Source organism: Charadrius vociferus, unplaced genomic scaffold (assembly GCF_000708025.1).
Source record: "Charadrius vociferus isolate BGI_N301 unplaced genomic scaffold, ASM70802v2 scaffold559, whole genome shotgun sequence".
NCBI lineage: Eukaryota > Metazoa > Chordata > Aves > Charadriiformes > Charadriidae > Charadrius > Charadrius vociferus.
In genome coordinates this window covers 57,446-71,121 of record NW_009650252.1, presented here as the reverse complement: position 1 = coordinate 71,121, position 13,676 = coordinate 57,446, and the positions used below count along the sequence as shown (strand labels likewise).

The window sequence follows — 13,676 nt, the reverse complement described above, 5'->3', positions numbered from 1 at the left end:
CCCCCCCTGCCCCCCCCCCCTCACCCCTATGCCTGTGGAGATCTCCAACGGGCCTTTGGCTGGATCTTCTCCCCAGTGGAGCAGCTTCCTCCTGCCTTTCCCAGCCTGTCACAGCAACCAAGCTAAGCCAACCTTAGACAAGGTGGATGGGTGGGGGAAAAGACAAAAAGCCGCTGCCCTCCACCTGAAAATACTGGAATTTCATGGCAGCAGTCTTGGTGGGGACAGCATCCCCGGGCCATGGGGAAGGGGATGGGTGAGGGATGCAGAGGACCAGACAGGCTTGTACCCTCCTGCCTCCCCAGCACTGTTGCCAGCTGCATCCCTTTCCCAGCTAAACTGCGCCATCAATGGCTCTTTCTCCTCTAGATCGCTGTGGAGGTGACCAAGTCCTTCATTGAATACATCAAGAGCCAGCCGATTGTATTTGAAGTCTTCGGGCACTACCAGCAGCACCCGTTCCCTCCCCTCTGCAAAGACGTCCTGAGGTGGGCGCACTCTGGGCCACTCCCAGCCCCTGGGTGTCACAGGGCCACCCAGTGCAGCTGGCATCCTGGGCACCCAGAGAAAGGGGGGTGCAGGTGGTGGGAGGGGGTGGCCCTGGGGTGTAGATGGGATTGGCTGGATTCGGGGAGTCCCTGTGGATGATTTAACTGAGTTAGTTCTCTCTGCAGTCCGCTGAGGCCATCGCGGCGCCACTTCCCCCGTGTGATGCCACTCTCCAAACCAGGTAGGGGAAGCGACCTCCTGATCCTCTGCCTGCCTGTGGCCCCTGTGCTGGGTGCAGGGTCCCCTTCTCCAGGGGGACCACTTAGGACCCCAGGGGTACCACCAAACGTGTTGCAGGCCAGAGCACCTGTAAGCCTTTGGCATCTGGTACCCAGCTGATGCAAAGCCCCCTTCTTGCCTCCTGTGGAGCGGCAGGGAGGAGGCTGCCCACCCTGGCTGGCTCAGATAGCCACCCAGCCCCTCCATCCCACAGGGGCTGCAGGGTCACCGCTGTGCTCTGGCCACCGAGACCCAAGTTGTTGGTGTTTGGCTGAGCACCGTGGTTTGCTGTGCAGTCCCTGCGCCAGCACTGGGGAACCCTCCCTCCAGTGGTCCCCAAGTGGCTGTCCCCGAGTGGTTCCTGGAGCAGTGTTGCATGTTTTGGGATGTGTGTGTGCCGGGGCTGCGGGATCAGGGTGTGCATCTCTGAGATCATCTGCTGAGAAGGACTTGGGGGTACTGGTGGATGAAAAGCTGGCCATGAGCTGGCAACGTGCTCTGGCAGCCCAGAAAGCCACCCGCACCCTGGGCTGCATCCCCAGCAGCGTGGCCAGCAGGGTGAGGGAGGGGATTGTGCCCCTCTGCTGCGCTCTGGGGAGACCCCCCTGCAGTGCTGCCTCCAGCTCAGGGGTCCCAACAGCAGAAGGACATGGACCTGTTGGAGTGGGGCCAGAGGAGGCCATGGAGATGCTGCGAGGGCTGGAGCCCCTCTGCTGGGAGGACAGGCTGAGAGAGTTGGGGGGGTTCAGCCTGGAGAAGAGAAGGCTCTGGGGAGACCTTAGAGCCCCTTCCAGTCCCTAAAGGGGCTACAGGAAATCTGGGGACAAACTTTTTAGCAGGGCCTGTTGCAATAGGACAAGGGGTAATACCTTTAAACTGAAAGAGGGGAGATTCTACTAGATATAAGGAAGAAATTTTTTTGATGAGGGTGGTGAGACACTGGCCCAGGTTGCCCAGAGAGGTCGTCAATGCTCCATCCCTGGAAACATTCAAGGTCAGGTTGGACGGGGCTCTGAGCAACCTGATCTAGTTAAAGATGTCCCTGCTCATGGCAGGGGGGGTTGGATTGGATGGCTTGTAAACGTCCCTTCCCACCCAAACTATTCTATGATTCTGTGATCTTGGGGATGGGTGAGGCTGGCCACATCCTGACACCCTTGCTGCTCCACATTCGGCATGGGAGAAGGCAGGCCGGTGGTCAGCGAGGTCTCTGGGGTGGGGCTGTCCCCCTCTGTGCACTCCCTCCTGCCTTGCTATCACCTTGGTGTGTCTACCTGTGGTCCCTGCCAGCTCTGCCCTTACCGTCAGGGGCAAGCTTACCCTTTAAGCTGTCTTTCTGACCTGCCACAGTGCCTGCCACAAAGCTGAGCACCATGACTCGGCCCAGTGCCGGCCCCTGCCAGTGCAAGTACGACCTGATGGTCTTCTTCGAGATCTGTGAGCTGGAGGCCAATGGCGAGTAAGTTCTACTGGAAAGGGGAGCGGGAAGGAGAGGGAAGCAGCACAGTGATTTGCCCAGTGCTTGGCACCTCTGGGTAGGCTGACGGGACTGTGTGTCACGCCGTGGTCCTCTCTTCTAGCTACATCCCTGCAGTCGTGGACCATCGCGGAGGCATGCCGTGCCATGGGACCTTCCTCCTCCACCAGGTACTCACTCCCCAAGATACCGTCCCGGCTCTGGCTCCTGCCGGGAGCTGTGTTAACTGCTGCCCCTTCTCTCTTGGCCTTGTGGGTCTCAGGGCATCCAGAGGAGAATCACTGTAACCTTGGTGCACGAAACGGGCAGCCTCATCCGCTGGAAGGAAGTGCGGGAGCTGGTTGTGGGTAAGCTGAGCCAGCTTGGGAGGGCTGTGAGCACCCCCCAGCCTGCTGAGCTCCTGAGCTCCTCTCAGGCTGTTTCTTGCCCACATTCCCACGCAGAGCTTTACGCCTCCCACCCTGCCATAGCAAAGTGGCGGCTGCCCAGCAGGTGACACTGGGGCACTGCATGGGCAGTATGCCTTGGTCCTGGCCACTGGCATACAGAAGCTGGACCAGAACGTCTGGCACTGAGTGGCCAAGCACTGGGCAGCTGCTGCCTGTGACAAGGGGACTGCTGGGGGCTTCATGAAGCCGGGCTGCCCCCTGCCCCTTGCGGGGACCCTCACAGGGCCACCGCCTGTCACCTGAGTGGCATCCCTGTGCTGCACTTGCAGGTCGGATCCGGAACACCCCAGAAGCAGATGAGTCTCTCATTGACCCCAACATCCTGTCCTTGAACATCCTCTCCTCTGGGTACATCCACCCTTCCCAGGATGACCGGTGCGTGCCTCTTCTTCTCTTGCTCTTCCCCCACTGCAGTAAGGGCTGGGGGGGACAGGATGTGGGGAGCCCCTCTCTCCCCTCGGGGGGGCTCTTAGCTCCTCTGCAGTGTCCTGACCTGTTGCTGCTTCGGGGCAGGGGACTTTTCTGGACCTGCAGAGGGTATTGGGGTGCAGGGCCACCAGTCCCCTTCCTCCTCCTCCCCGAGGCCTCTCCACGCCGGGCTTTGGCACTACAGGGTGGGGGTCCTGCTCTCCGGTGGTGGCTGTGACCTCCTGGCACAGACAGCTGGTTGGTGCCAGTGCCAGGAGGATGTACCGACCCTGTGGCTGGAGGAGACCTGCCACGAAGGGCTATTTGTCCTATGTCCCAGCAAACTCGCTGGAAAGACCACTTGGTGCCCATGGCTGGTCACTATCTGTGTGGGTGTGGTGCAGGAAAGCTGTCCCCATTGCTGCTGGGTAACTTTGGCGATGCCTGCCCCTTCACACCTGTCCCAGGGTGCCTGCAGGTTTGGCAGGGGTGTGGGAGCAGTGGGGCTGGAGGTTTTTTATCTCTGGGATCTCCCTGGCTGGATCCCTGCGGTGGCAAGGGAGAGTGGTGGATGCGGAGGGCTGAGCTCTCCTCTGCACCAGGGCTGCTGGCGAAACTCAGAGGGCTGGTGGGGGGGTCCCTGGCCAGAATGTGTGCGTGCGGGCAGCCGCGACAAGATGGTGATGGTCGCGCCGGCGGGAGCAGTGGAGCTGGTCCTGGGCTGTATGCGTGGCGGTTGCCGGTGTAGGAGCATCCCAGTGGGGAACGGGGACCACTCTTCCCCTCGTTTTCTTCAGGGTCACTGCTGCCCCAACGTGGCCTGTCCAAAGGCAGGGTGTTTTCGGGTGGAATGATGGGGGTCTGGACAGGAGGTGCCACCCTGCGGTGCTCCCAGGGCAGCTCCTGGGCACGGTGGAGCAATAGGTACCTGGGCAGCAGAGCTGAACCACGGGGTCGGGTGTGTGTGCCAATGTCGGACCAGGAGACTTTGGGGACAACAGAGCAAGACCAGGTGGGGACAGCTGGGCGAGGAGTTCTTGGCCTGGCAGAGCTGTGGTGACTTTTGCTGGGCTGCTGGGAGCTGGGTGGCTGTGGCACCCATGGGTTCCTGGGGCTGCATCGTTTCATGCCAGCTCCTAATCTGGCTGATTGGTCCTGGGTGCAGCCATATTGGATCTTCAGCATCTCTAGCGTAGCCTGGCAGGGGGGACGTGCCTCCTGCTCCTGCCTTCCCCTGACAGGTCCTGCAGGGCAAGGGGACACAGATTGGGCTGGGGGGGGTGCTCAGGGCATGGAGAGAAGTGGGGAGATGGGGGCTTGGGTTTTGTAAAAGCCCACCTCACCTACGCACTCTGAAGGTCTGCGCCTCAGGGCCAGCCGTGAATCAGGGCTGCGGGCCAGCGTGCTCGCCGTATCCATCCTGTATCCATCCTGTAGAGCCTGCCCAGGGCCGGGCAGGGGGAGGAGAGGGCAGCTGGCTCCCTGTGGGACACCGAGGTGTGCTCACCGCAGCCCCCACCCCGCTTCCATCCCGCATGCAAGTGCACACGCTTCAGCCCCAGCAGCCTGCAAGGACAGGCAGAGGGTGGGCAGCGGGCAGAGCCGGGGCCCATTTCACCCTCCTCCCCGGCTGCTTGCGCTCCCTGCTTTTGCTGCCTTACGCCACACAGCCTCCATCGCCCAGAGCAGCCCTGTCTCCCCTCCCTAGCCTGCCCAGTTCCCCAGAGCCGCTCAGGAGGAGACCAGGGGAGCGGTATGGCTCCCTCCCCAGCACCCATCCGTTCCTGCCCAGGGAGGAGGCACGGGGGGCAGCGCCCAGGGTCCCCCCCTCACTTCTTTCCACTGCTGCCGCCCATCTGAGCCCACACTAACCATGTGATTGTTTTGTGTTTTCGCAGGCAGTTTCTTGATTCGGATATGCCTAGGTATTATTTGTTTCCATTGGTTTTTTTTCCACCCCACCTTCTCTTCCTTCTTTCTTTCTCCCCCCTCGCCTCAGCGCGCTCACTCTCACCGGAGGCAGCACTTGGACATCCAGTTCCCTCATCCCTCCACAGGCCCCATCCCTCTTCCCTCCCGCCCTGGCACCTCTCGCTCACTCGGTCTCTTTTGCTGTTCGTCTGGGCCGCGCTGTCGCTGGCTGCTGCTCCCTCTCGCACGCCTGCATCCCCATCGCCTGGTTTGGATTTTCTTCTTGCTTTTTGACTTCACTGCTCTCCCAATCTCTCCAGCATCTGGCGCTGAGCGTGCCGCCCCCACCATCACCTTCTGCCACAGCTCCGGCTTGGCCCCGGCACCACCTGGCGTAGTCGCAGGGCTGGTGTGGCCCACTGCGGGGGCTTCAGGGCGCTTCCAGCCCTCTCCCGGTGACAATGGCAGCAGCTGCCCACCTTGTGCATGGTGGTGCCGGAGGTGTAGGTGCAGCATACAGGCAGTGTGCATCTGTACACAGGCGTGATGGTGGGTGCGCACACCCATACCTGGCATGGACTGTTGTACCCCTGTGTAACAGCGGAAGCGGCTGTTTGGGGCTGGTGAGGGGAAGCTCCAGCTGGGGCTGCAGGGTGAGCCTGGTGTGCGGCGTGTGGGCGAGAGCCGGCAGAACTATATGTTGCTGCCAGCCTCTGGTTGGGAGCATCGCCGAAGCCCCAGAGGAGCGGGCGTCCTGCTGCCATGCCCCACAGCAGAAGAAGAGGGGAATGCATCCAGGAGACAGGGAATGGGGTCTCCTGAGTCCTGGTGGGCTCCATAGCTTTGTGCCCTGGAGGTTGGCCTCCCTACAGTGGCTAGAAGCTGGTCCTACTCAGAGATGCCCAAGGGCAGAACTGTCCCTCCAGTGGCACCCTGTCCCTCCCCAGGGTGCAGGGGGACAGATCCAGCATAGATCCAGCCTCCCACTGCAGGAGACCTGGGCTCGCAGTGGCATTGCCCGTGGGCTCTCGGCGCAGTGATGCTCTCCCTGTGGACCAGGGGACAGGCTGAGAAGTCATCTCCTGCTGGGTAGGTGGCAGTGGGACAGCTGGTCCTTCCCCTGACGGGTACCATCCTGGGGGGCTGCGCTGAGCAGGAGCTCCTTGCCCTGGGATGGCAGCGAGGGCAGAGTTAAGGGAAGGGGGAACATGAGTGTGCTCACTTCCCAGCTGCTGGACTACGAGGAAGGTGGGAGGCAGAGGGTTTTCACCCAAGCAGGTAAACCTCTATCTGCCCTTGCTGAGCTCCTTCTGGGCTCTGATTTGGGGTCCAGGTAGGCAGGAGCACCTTTGGCCAGTGGGGCCGATATGGGGTGAGTCCTCTGGAGAGGGGCTCCCCTTCCTCACGGCCCCGCTCCCGTGCCATCCCGGTACGGATGATGCTTTCTGACCTTTCATTTTTCTGTGTGTGTACGTGTGTGTGTTTGTCCTTGGGTCGCCTTCCACTTATAGCATTTCGTTCGGAAATGATACTAGGTACTTCGCGTGCACCCGCTCGGTCTGGTCCCTCCTGCTTTTCTCTTTCTCCTTTGCCTCCTCCCTTTGCTTTTTGCTCTTTCCCCCTGCCCCTGAGGCTCCTCTTCTCCTCCTCCCTGGGGAGCACTCTTTTCAAGCGACCTGTGTCTGCAAAGTGATCCTTTGCCTTGGCTCTGTCTCACGTGGGGTTTTTTTTATGTATTTCATACACCTTCTGAAAGCGTCGCTCTACCTCTTCTACCAATGTGAGGGCAATCGCAGCCAAGAGCCTCTCCCCTCTGCCTCTGGCCACCCCGGCTCTCATTAGAAGAGCCACTCAGCCGCCTGGATGTTACTTCGCGGACATGCTGAAGCTTTCTTGTTGAAATATCACTGAGCCACGGCTTCCTGAGGATGCTCAGGCGGGAGCCAGGGCTGTGGCAGCTCTGGGTGGCTTTGGGGAATGGGTGTCCCCTAACCCCAAGGCTGGCCCAGGAGGGAGCCCAGGAGTGGGGCAAGGGGTGAAATGGGGATCCCGCATCCTCTCAAACCAGAGCCACCTCCTGCTTCCCTCACCCTCAATTGCTTGACTCGATGAGGGCGGTTGCTGCTTTTGCTCTGGGTGGCTGCACCGTCCTCTTATGGGACCCTGTAGGCACCAGACGAGTGGGGTTAGGTGTCCCCTGTTCCTTTTCCCAGTCTGGGAGCCATGGAAAACACAGCAAGGGGAGCAAGGCAGCCTGGTGGGAATGGGGATGGATGGGGCTGGTGATCAGGGCAGAGCAAGAGCTGGGGAAGACAGCCTGACGGGGGAGAGCCACCAAATCATGGTCCCCAGGTCATGCTGGGGCTCAGGGCTGGCAGCCGGGGACAGCCCTGGGGAAGGGAACCTGTCTGGCAGCGGGGGGCTGCTCTCCCAGGGGCAGGCTGGCAGCAACTCCCCAGTGCTGAGCACCCTCCCTCCTTTCCCTTCTAGCCATCATCACCTGAACGGTGACAGCCGTTCCTGGCGGGGACCGGGAGGTGCTGCATGCCCTGGGCTGGATGGTGGGGATCTGGCCCAGGAGCACGGGGGGCTGGCAGCCCCCCACTCTGAGCACGGGGGTGGGGCATGCACCCTCCTTTGCCCTCCTTTGCCTTCCCAGTCTGCCCTGCCTTGCCTGCACCCCAGCTGAGCCCCTGCTCCTCCCGCAGTCCCTCCTCCCCAAAACCCTGGTCTGTCGGCCATTTCGAGGGCACCGCGTCCCCCTCCTGCCACGCCTCATCCCCCTTTGCCGTGAGCCTGCGTCCTCTGTAGTGGCTGTCCCCATCTGGCCCCCCCAGCGCGTGCATGTCCGTGTGTCTTTGCAGGCCTGCTGCAGAGCCGTGGGGGAGGGAAGGATGATGGTTTCTTCTTGCTCGCTTGCCTGGGGTGCTGAGGGAGGTGTTTTACTGGCTGTGCTATTTTTTTCGGCAGGACTTTCTACCAGTTTGAGACGGCATGGGACAGCTCCATGCACAACTCGTTGCTGCTCAACCGTGTCACCCCGTACCGGGAGAAAATCTACATCACCCTTTCTGCCTACATCGAGGCAAGGACCTTAGTTGGGGCCATTATAATGCCGACAAAGTCTGGTATTTTCCCGACTGTCGGGGTGCAGCCAGCATGAATCCCTCCTTAGCTGGCACCGATGCTAACGAGGTGCAGGATTCAACCTGGTGCTTGGGGGCCCTGTGGGACCCCAGGAGTAGAAACCACTGGGCACCAAGGTTGGGAGAGGCCTGGGCTACCAAGCTGCAGCCACCCTGATGCCTCCTCCCCACTTTGCTGCAGATGGAGAACTGCGCTCAGCCTGCTGTCATCACCAAAGACTTCTGCATGGTTTTCTACTCCCGGGACGCCAAGCTTCCTGCCTCCCGCTCCATCCGCAACCTTTTCGGCAGTGGCAGCCTGCGGGCTTCTGAGAGGTACCGGGATGGTTCTGCCTTTCTGGGGGAGGAGAGCCATCACCCAGGGATTGGAGCCCTCCTGGGGCATCCCAGCAGCCTGGGTGAAATAACCTGGCCATGGAGATGGGGCAGAGCTTGTAACGCCTTGTCTCCCTTTGCTTGCAGCAATCGTGTGACAGGAGTCTATGAGCTCAGCCTCTGCCGCGTGGCCGACGCTGGCAGCCCAGGTGGGTGACGCTTCTCTGCTTGGGTGTTCTCCGCAAGACCAGGAGGCACGGCATGGAGGTTGGGGTCGGGACCGTGCATCTGTCCCCCCAGCTCTGTGTCTGTCCCCACAGGCATGCAGAGACGGCGCCGGCGTGTCCTGGATACCTCTGTAGCCTATGTGCGGGGAGAGGAGAATCTGGCTGGCTGGCGGCCCCGCAGCGACAGCCTCATCCTCGACCATCAGTGGGAGCTGGAGAAACTCAGTCTTTTGCAAGAAGTAAGAATCTGGGCTAGAAATGGGTCAAGACGGTGCAATTGGCAGCCCAACCTCTGGCCCTGCCAGTGCTGGTGGGATTCCCCACACTGGGTGTCTCGGCTCTCCCGGTTGCGGGAGGAGGCAGGAATGGGGATGTGCCACCGGTGCTCTCCTGTGCATCACTGCTAGCCGGGACCCAGCAGACCCGAAGCTAATGAGCAGATGGGGTTAATGGGGCCTGGGAAGCACAGTCCCCGAAAGCATGCTGGCAGGGGGAAGGGGCCACCCCTGAGCCTGGCTGCCTGTGCCCAGGTGGAGAAGACAAGGCACTACTTGCTCCTGCGCGAGAAGCTGGAGACGACCCAGCGCCTGGGCCTGGAGACCCTGTCCCCCTGCTCCAGTGAGGACTCTGAGTCCCGAAGCACGTCCTGCGTCTCCTCCCCGCTCTCTGTCGACGGGCCCCCTGAGGGCCGTACCTCTCTCCCTGAGACCCCCAGTGAGCGGCAGAAGGAGCTGGCAGTGAAGGTACCATCCTGCAGCACCCCCAGCTCGTGGGGGATGAAGCCGGGAAGGGGCTCCCACAGGGCGGCAGGGGGTTGTGGCAGGAGAAACCCCAAGAGGAGCGGGAGGAGGAGGGTAGAGGAAGGTGCCTCCTGCCCCACCGTCCTCCTCCTCTCTCTGCAGTGCTTGCGCCTGCTCACGCACACCTTCAACAGGGAGTACAGCCACAGCCACGTCTGCATTAGCGCCAGCGAGAGCAAGGTACCACCACTGCCCTGGGCTCCACCAGTCTGGCGGGGGCCGGGAGGGGATGCGTGGCTGAGGGGGACTGGCTGGGCAGGGTCTAGGTGGGCACTGTGATGCCTGCTCCCTCTGCTCATCCTGGCGATCCCAGGGCTGGTGGTTCTCAGGACTGTACCACGAGAGGACCTTGCTGGCTGGAGGTGTTGCCTCTCCCAATATGAGCAGGCACCTGGTCCCTTTGCCTGTGCCCAGCTTCGAGTGCAAACTCAAGTCCACACCTCCGCTCCTCCACAGCTATCCGAAATGTCTGTGACTCTGATGAGAGACCCCTCCATGCCAGCTCTTGGGGTCACCACTCTGACCCCTTCCTCGACCTGCCCATCGCTGGTGGAAGGACGCTACAACACCATGGAGGTCAGGTAAGAAGGTGGCCGGGAGGTTCAGGTGGTGCCCCAGTGTTCCCCAAGCAGGGCAGCTGTACCACTGGGACGTGGTCCTGGTCAATGGTTGTTCCCTAGCTGTCACTGTTCCTACACCCCGGTCTCTTCTCCCTCCCCAGACCACCCCAGGTCTCCTCCAGAGCAGAGAGCCCTGACCTGGAACCTCCAGTAGAAGGAGAGCAGAAGAAGTCCCCAGCCTGCCGGCCTGAGGATGAGAAGGAGCCTCAGCGTTTGCTGGTGCCTGACATCCAGGAGATCCGGGTCAGGTAGGAGTAGCCAGGGCAGCCAGTGAGGGGAGCGCTTTGGGGTTGGGGGGGGAGATGCACCCTACCCTTGCCACCTTCTCACAGTCTGTGTCCCACCCTGATCTTGGTCCCTTCTGCAGCCCCATCGTCTCCAAAAAGGGCTACTTGCACTTCATGGAGCCCCACACCAATGGATGGGTGAAGCGCTTTGTGGTGGTCCGGCGTCCATACGTCTACATCTACAACTCGGACAAGGACGCGGTTGAGAGGGCCATACTCAACCTCTCCAAGGCCCAGGTGGAGTACAGCGAGGACCAGCAGGCCATGCTCAAGGTAGGGCAGGGGCAGCCAGCCCCACTCCGCGCACCCCCTCGGGCAAGGGACTCAGCCCTGGCTCTCCCTCGGCAGACCCCGAACACATTTGCGGTGTGCACGGAGCACCGGGGCATCCTGCTGCAGGCGAGCAGCGACAAGGACATGCACGACTGGCTCTACGCCTTCAACCCCCTCCTGGCTGGATCCATAAGGTACTGGGGGTAGCTGAGGGAAGGGGGGTGCAGGGAAGCCATAGGTGGGGTGTCCACTGACAGCCAAACGTGCTCCCTGCCCTGGTCCCAGTGCTCTCCCTGCTTCAGCCCCTCCGACCAGGCACGTGGAACGCCTTCCTGCACAGAGCTGTGCCTGCATGGGCTCTCGGCTGGCAAAATTTGGACCATATTAATCTTGATTTCATCTCCTCCCCACTTAAATGCTTCAATCCAGGGCCAGATCCCAGCTGATACAGAGGGCTTGTTGTGCTGACTTCAAAGCAACATCCATGCCTGGGGGCAGGGACATTGGCCCTTCACTGTTCTTGAGAGCATCTCACAAAGTTGTTGAGAACATCTCATGCAGTTCTGAGAGCATCTCATGCAGTTGGTCTCACATCTCATGAAGTTCTTGAGACCATCTCAAGTGGCAGGACTAGTGGAATAGGAGTAAATGTACAGAAATTTGTGTGCTCTGGTTAAAGAGACATTAATCCCATGTCCCTCCAGCTCTGGCTAGCTTCAAGTGCCAGGACACCAAACCTGGGAGACCACTCCTCTCCTTGTCTACATCTCTGACACATTTGGTCTCTTGTTTTCCAAATCAGGTCCAAGCTGTCCAGAAGGAGAACAGCCCAGATGAGAATCTAACCTGAAAACCACCCTCCACCTCATCCATCTGCCAACAGGATCAAGATAGCTGATTCTGTCTCAAGACTCCCCATGTTAACGTCTGATCTCTCACACCATCTGCTGCCCCAGCTGTCTGCTCCATGGAAGGATCTGTCTCGATTCACACCTTCACGGGGGAAACTCACTTCCGTTCGTAGCTGCAAAAGTCTGGACCCACCTGGGCAAGATTTCTTGTGCGTGGTGCCATCTTCTGCCCGTCCCCCTATGGGTGACCTTCATGTCACACCATCTATAACGCTCCAGAAAGGTCCCTGTCGGAGGGGAGGGAGCAAGGAAGGTGGTTTTGGCTAAAAGCTGGTCTTCAATCTACAGAGGTGGGAGTGCGGTAAAGCTAGGAGATGGGAGAGCAGGAGGAATTGCCTCCATGTCAAGGGAAAGTGGTAGTTTAGGTATGGGGATTTGCTAGTTTATTGATGTTTCTGCAAGAGATGGCAGGGTAAAATCAGGTGTCAGTAGTTTAAGGTGATATTTATAATTTATTTCTATTTACATCACAAAAATCCCATAAGTTGGGTCCTGGCCCCCAGACAACGCCTCCCCTGGGCAGGGGAGAGCCTTGGTGGTGGGCCAGGGTCCCAGAGATGCCTTCCCTGGGACGACCCTGGCATATGCCTGGTGGCGGTGGCGCTCTTGCCCTCGCCTCTGGCCCTTTCCCAGCCCTCTGCTTTGTCTCCTCTGCAGCTTAAGCTACTTCTCCCCTGAGTGGTGGCTGGACAGTCCACCATGTCTTCCCAAAGGAGGCAATTCCTACCTGCCCCATCTACCTCTGGAAGGGGGGAGCCAGCTGTCTTGGCATGCCACAGCACCCACATTCACATGGATGGGTCACCTCACTTCAGAGCTTGGTCTTGCTGGAAGGAAAAGAAGGGCTCTGGGGACAGCTCTGCCTGTCACCTGGTACGGGGCTCTCCTTCCCAACCAAAAGCATGCAGGCCATCGCCACTACCCCAGCCGGGGAGTCCCAAGGGCCTTGTCCAAAGGGATCCCCCCCATCTTAGGGCAGGATGCTGAGAGTCCCATCCCTGCGAAGTGTGTGGAGGTCCAGGTACCTGCTTCCAAAGCCGGATGGGAAAGTTCCCCAAGAGCCAGGGCTAGGAGCAACCATCCCAATCCACAGGATCCTTGTCGCCCTTTCCCAAAAGGGCTGTCCCGTCCCTTCTCCTCCCAGCAGGATGACAGGCTTGAAGCAGGTGGGAGAGGCAGGGGGAGGGGCTGGCATGGGGGCGTCAGGTTGGGGATGGGGCTTCTTTTATTGTTGTAGCTAGCATTTTCACACTCCTCTTCCCCCGCTGCAGAAGCAAGTGCCCACCTCCTTCCCACCCCACCTCCATTGGCACGTTAATCCAGGGGGCTTCCTGTGGTGGAGGTGGCTTCGCCGAAAAGACCTTCTCCTCCAGCCATCACTGCTTCCCACCTCCCCCAGCAGCAGCTCTCCCTCTCCTCCTCCTATCTTTCACCCATGGGGGGATGCTTTCATTCGGGGCTTCCCGAATTCTGCACAGCTCCGGGCAGGAAGGCGAGCATCTTCTTCCACGCACCTCCCGGGCACACCACCCACCCCCAGCTTTGCTGTCACGTCTTCATGGCTGAGCTTCCCTTGCACAGCACGGCTGCGCCTTGGCTCTGCCACACCTCCCCGCGTTGTCTGTGGTGTGCGTGTGCGTGTGTGTGTGTTGGACGTGGTGCTGTCTTCTCCTCATTACGCTCGTGTCGTGTGGGGCATGGACAGTTAGGGACATGGCAGGTGGGCAGAGGCTTGCAGGGACTCCCCATCGCTGCACATTAGGGGTGAAGCAGGGCCCCAGGCTGTGACATACTGGCTCCCATGCAAGGATTAGTTGGTGCCATCCCAAATGTATACGTAAGGGGCTTGGGGTGGAAACACCGGGTGCCCCAGGGAAGAGGGGAGGTTCTTCCAGGGTGGAGGCAGGACCCATGTCTGCCAGGGACCAGACACGGGTTCACTGGCCAGGGCTGGGCGGTGCTGCCCATGCCGCAGGTGAGGGGCGGCTGTGGGATGGGCGTCCTCCAGCCGGAGCCAAAACATGCCTGAGGCCAGCAAACCTGCAGAGCGATGGCTCGGCTGGGGGCTGGCCCCCTCCGAGGCC

General features: G+C 60.5%; 2 protein-coding genes across 2 annotated transcripts in view; both read left to right on the top strand.

The window, feature by feature from the left end:
• KIF1A (kinesin family member 1A) overlaps positions 1-11,993 on the top strand; it is a 42,614-nt gene extending 30,621 nt beyond the window's left edge. Inside the window, 17 exon segments of the mRNA XM_009893083.1 lie at positions 356-488; positions 675-730; positions 2,119-2,227; positions 2,349-2,415; positions 2,508-2,592; positions 2,964-3,069; positions 7,984-8,098; positions 8,341-8,474; positions 8,622-8,683; positions 8,795-8,940; positions 9,232-9,444; positions 9,604-9,681; positions 9,958-10,082; positions 10,223-10,369; positions 10,489-10,681; positions 10,757-10,875; positions 11,484-11,993. Of these exon segments, the coding sequence (XP_009891385.1) occupies positions 356-488; positions 675-730; positions 2,119-2,227; positions 2,349-2,415; positions 2,508-2,592; positions 2,964-3,069; positions 7,984-8,098; positions 8,341-8,474; positions 8,622-8,683; positions 8,795-8,940; positions 9,232-9,444; positions 9,604-9,681; positions 9,958-10,082; positions 10,223-10,369; positions 10,489-10,681; positions 10,757-10,875; positions 11,484-11,526 (1,931 nt within the window). The 3' untranslated portion in view covers positions 11,527-11,993.
• Positions 11,994-13,503: 1,510 nt separating this feature from the next.
• The window catches only part of ILKAP (integrin-linked kinase-associated serine/threonine phosphatase), a 13,674-nt gene continuing 13,501 nt past the window's right edge, over positions 13,504-13,676 (top strand). The window contains exon 1 of the mRNA XM_009893082.1: positions 13,504-13,567. Within this exon, the coding sequence (XP_009891384.1) occupies positions 13,504-13,567 (64 nt within the window). The remainder of the gene's footprint in view (positions 13,568-13,676) is intronic.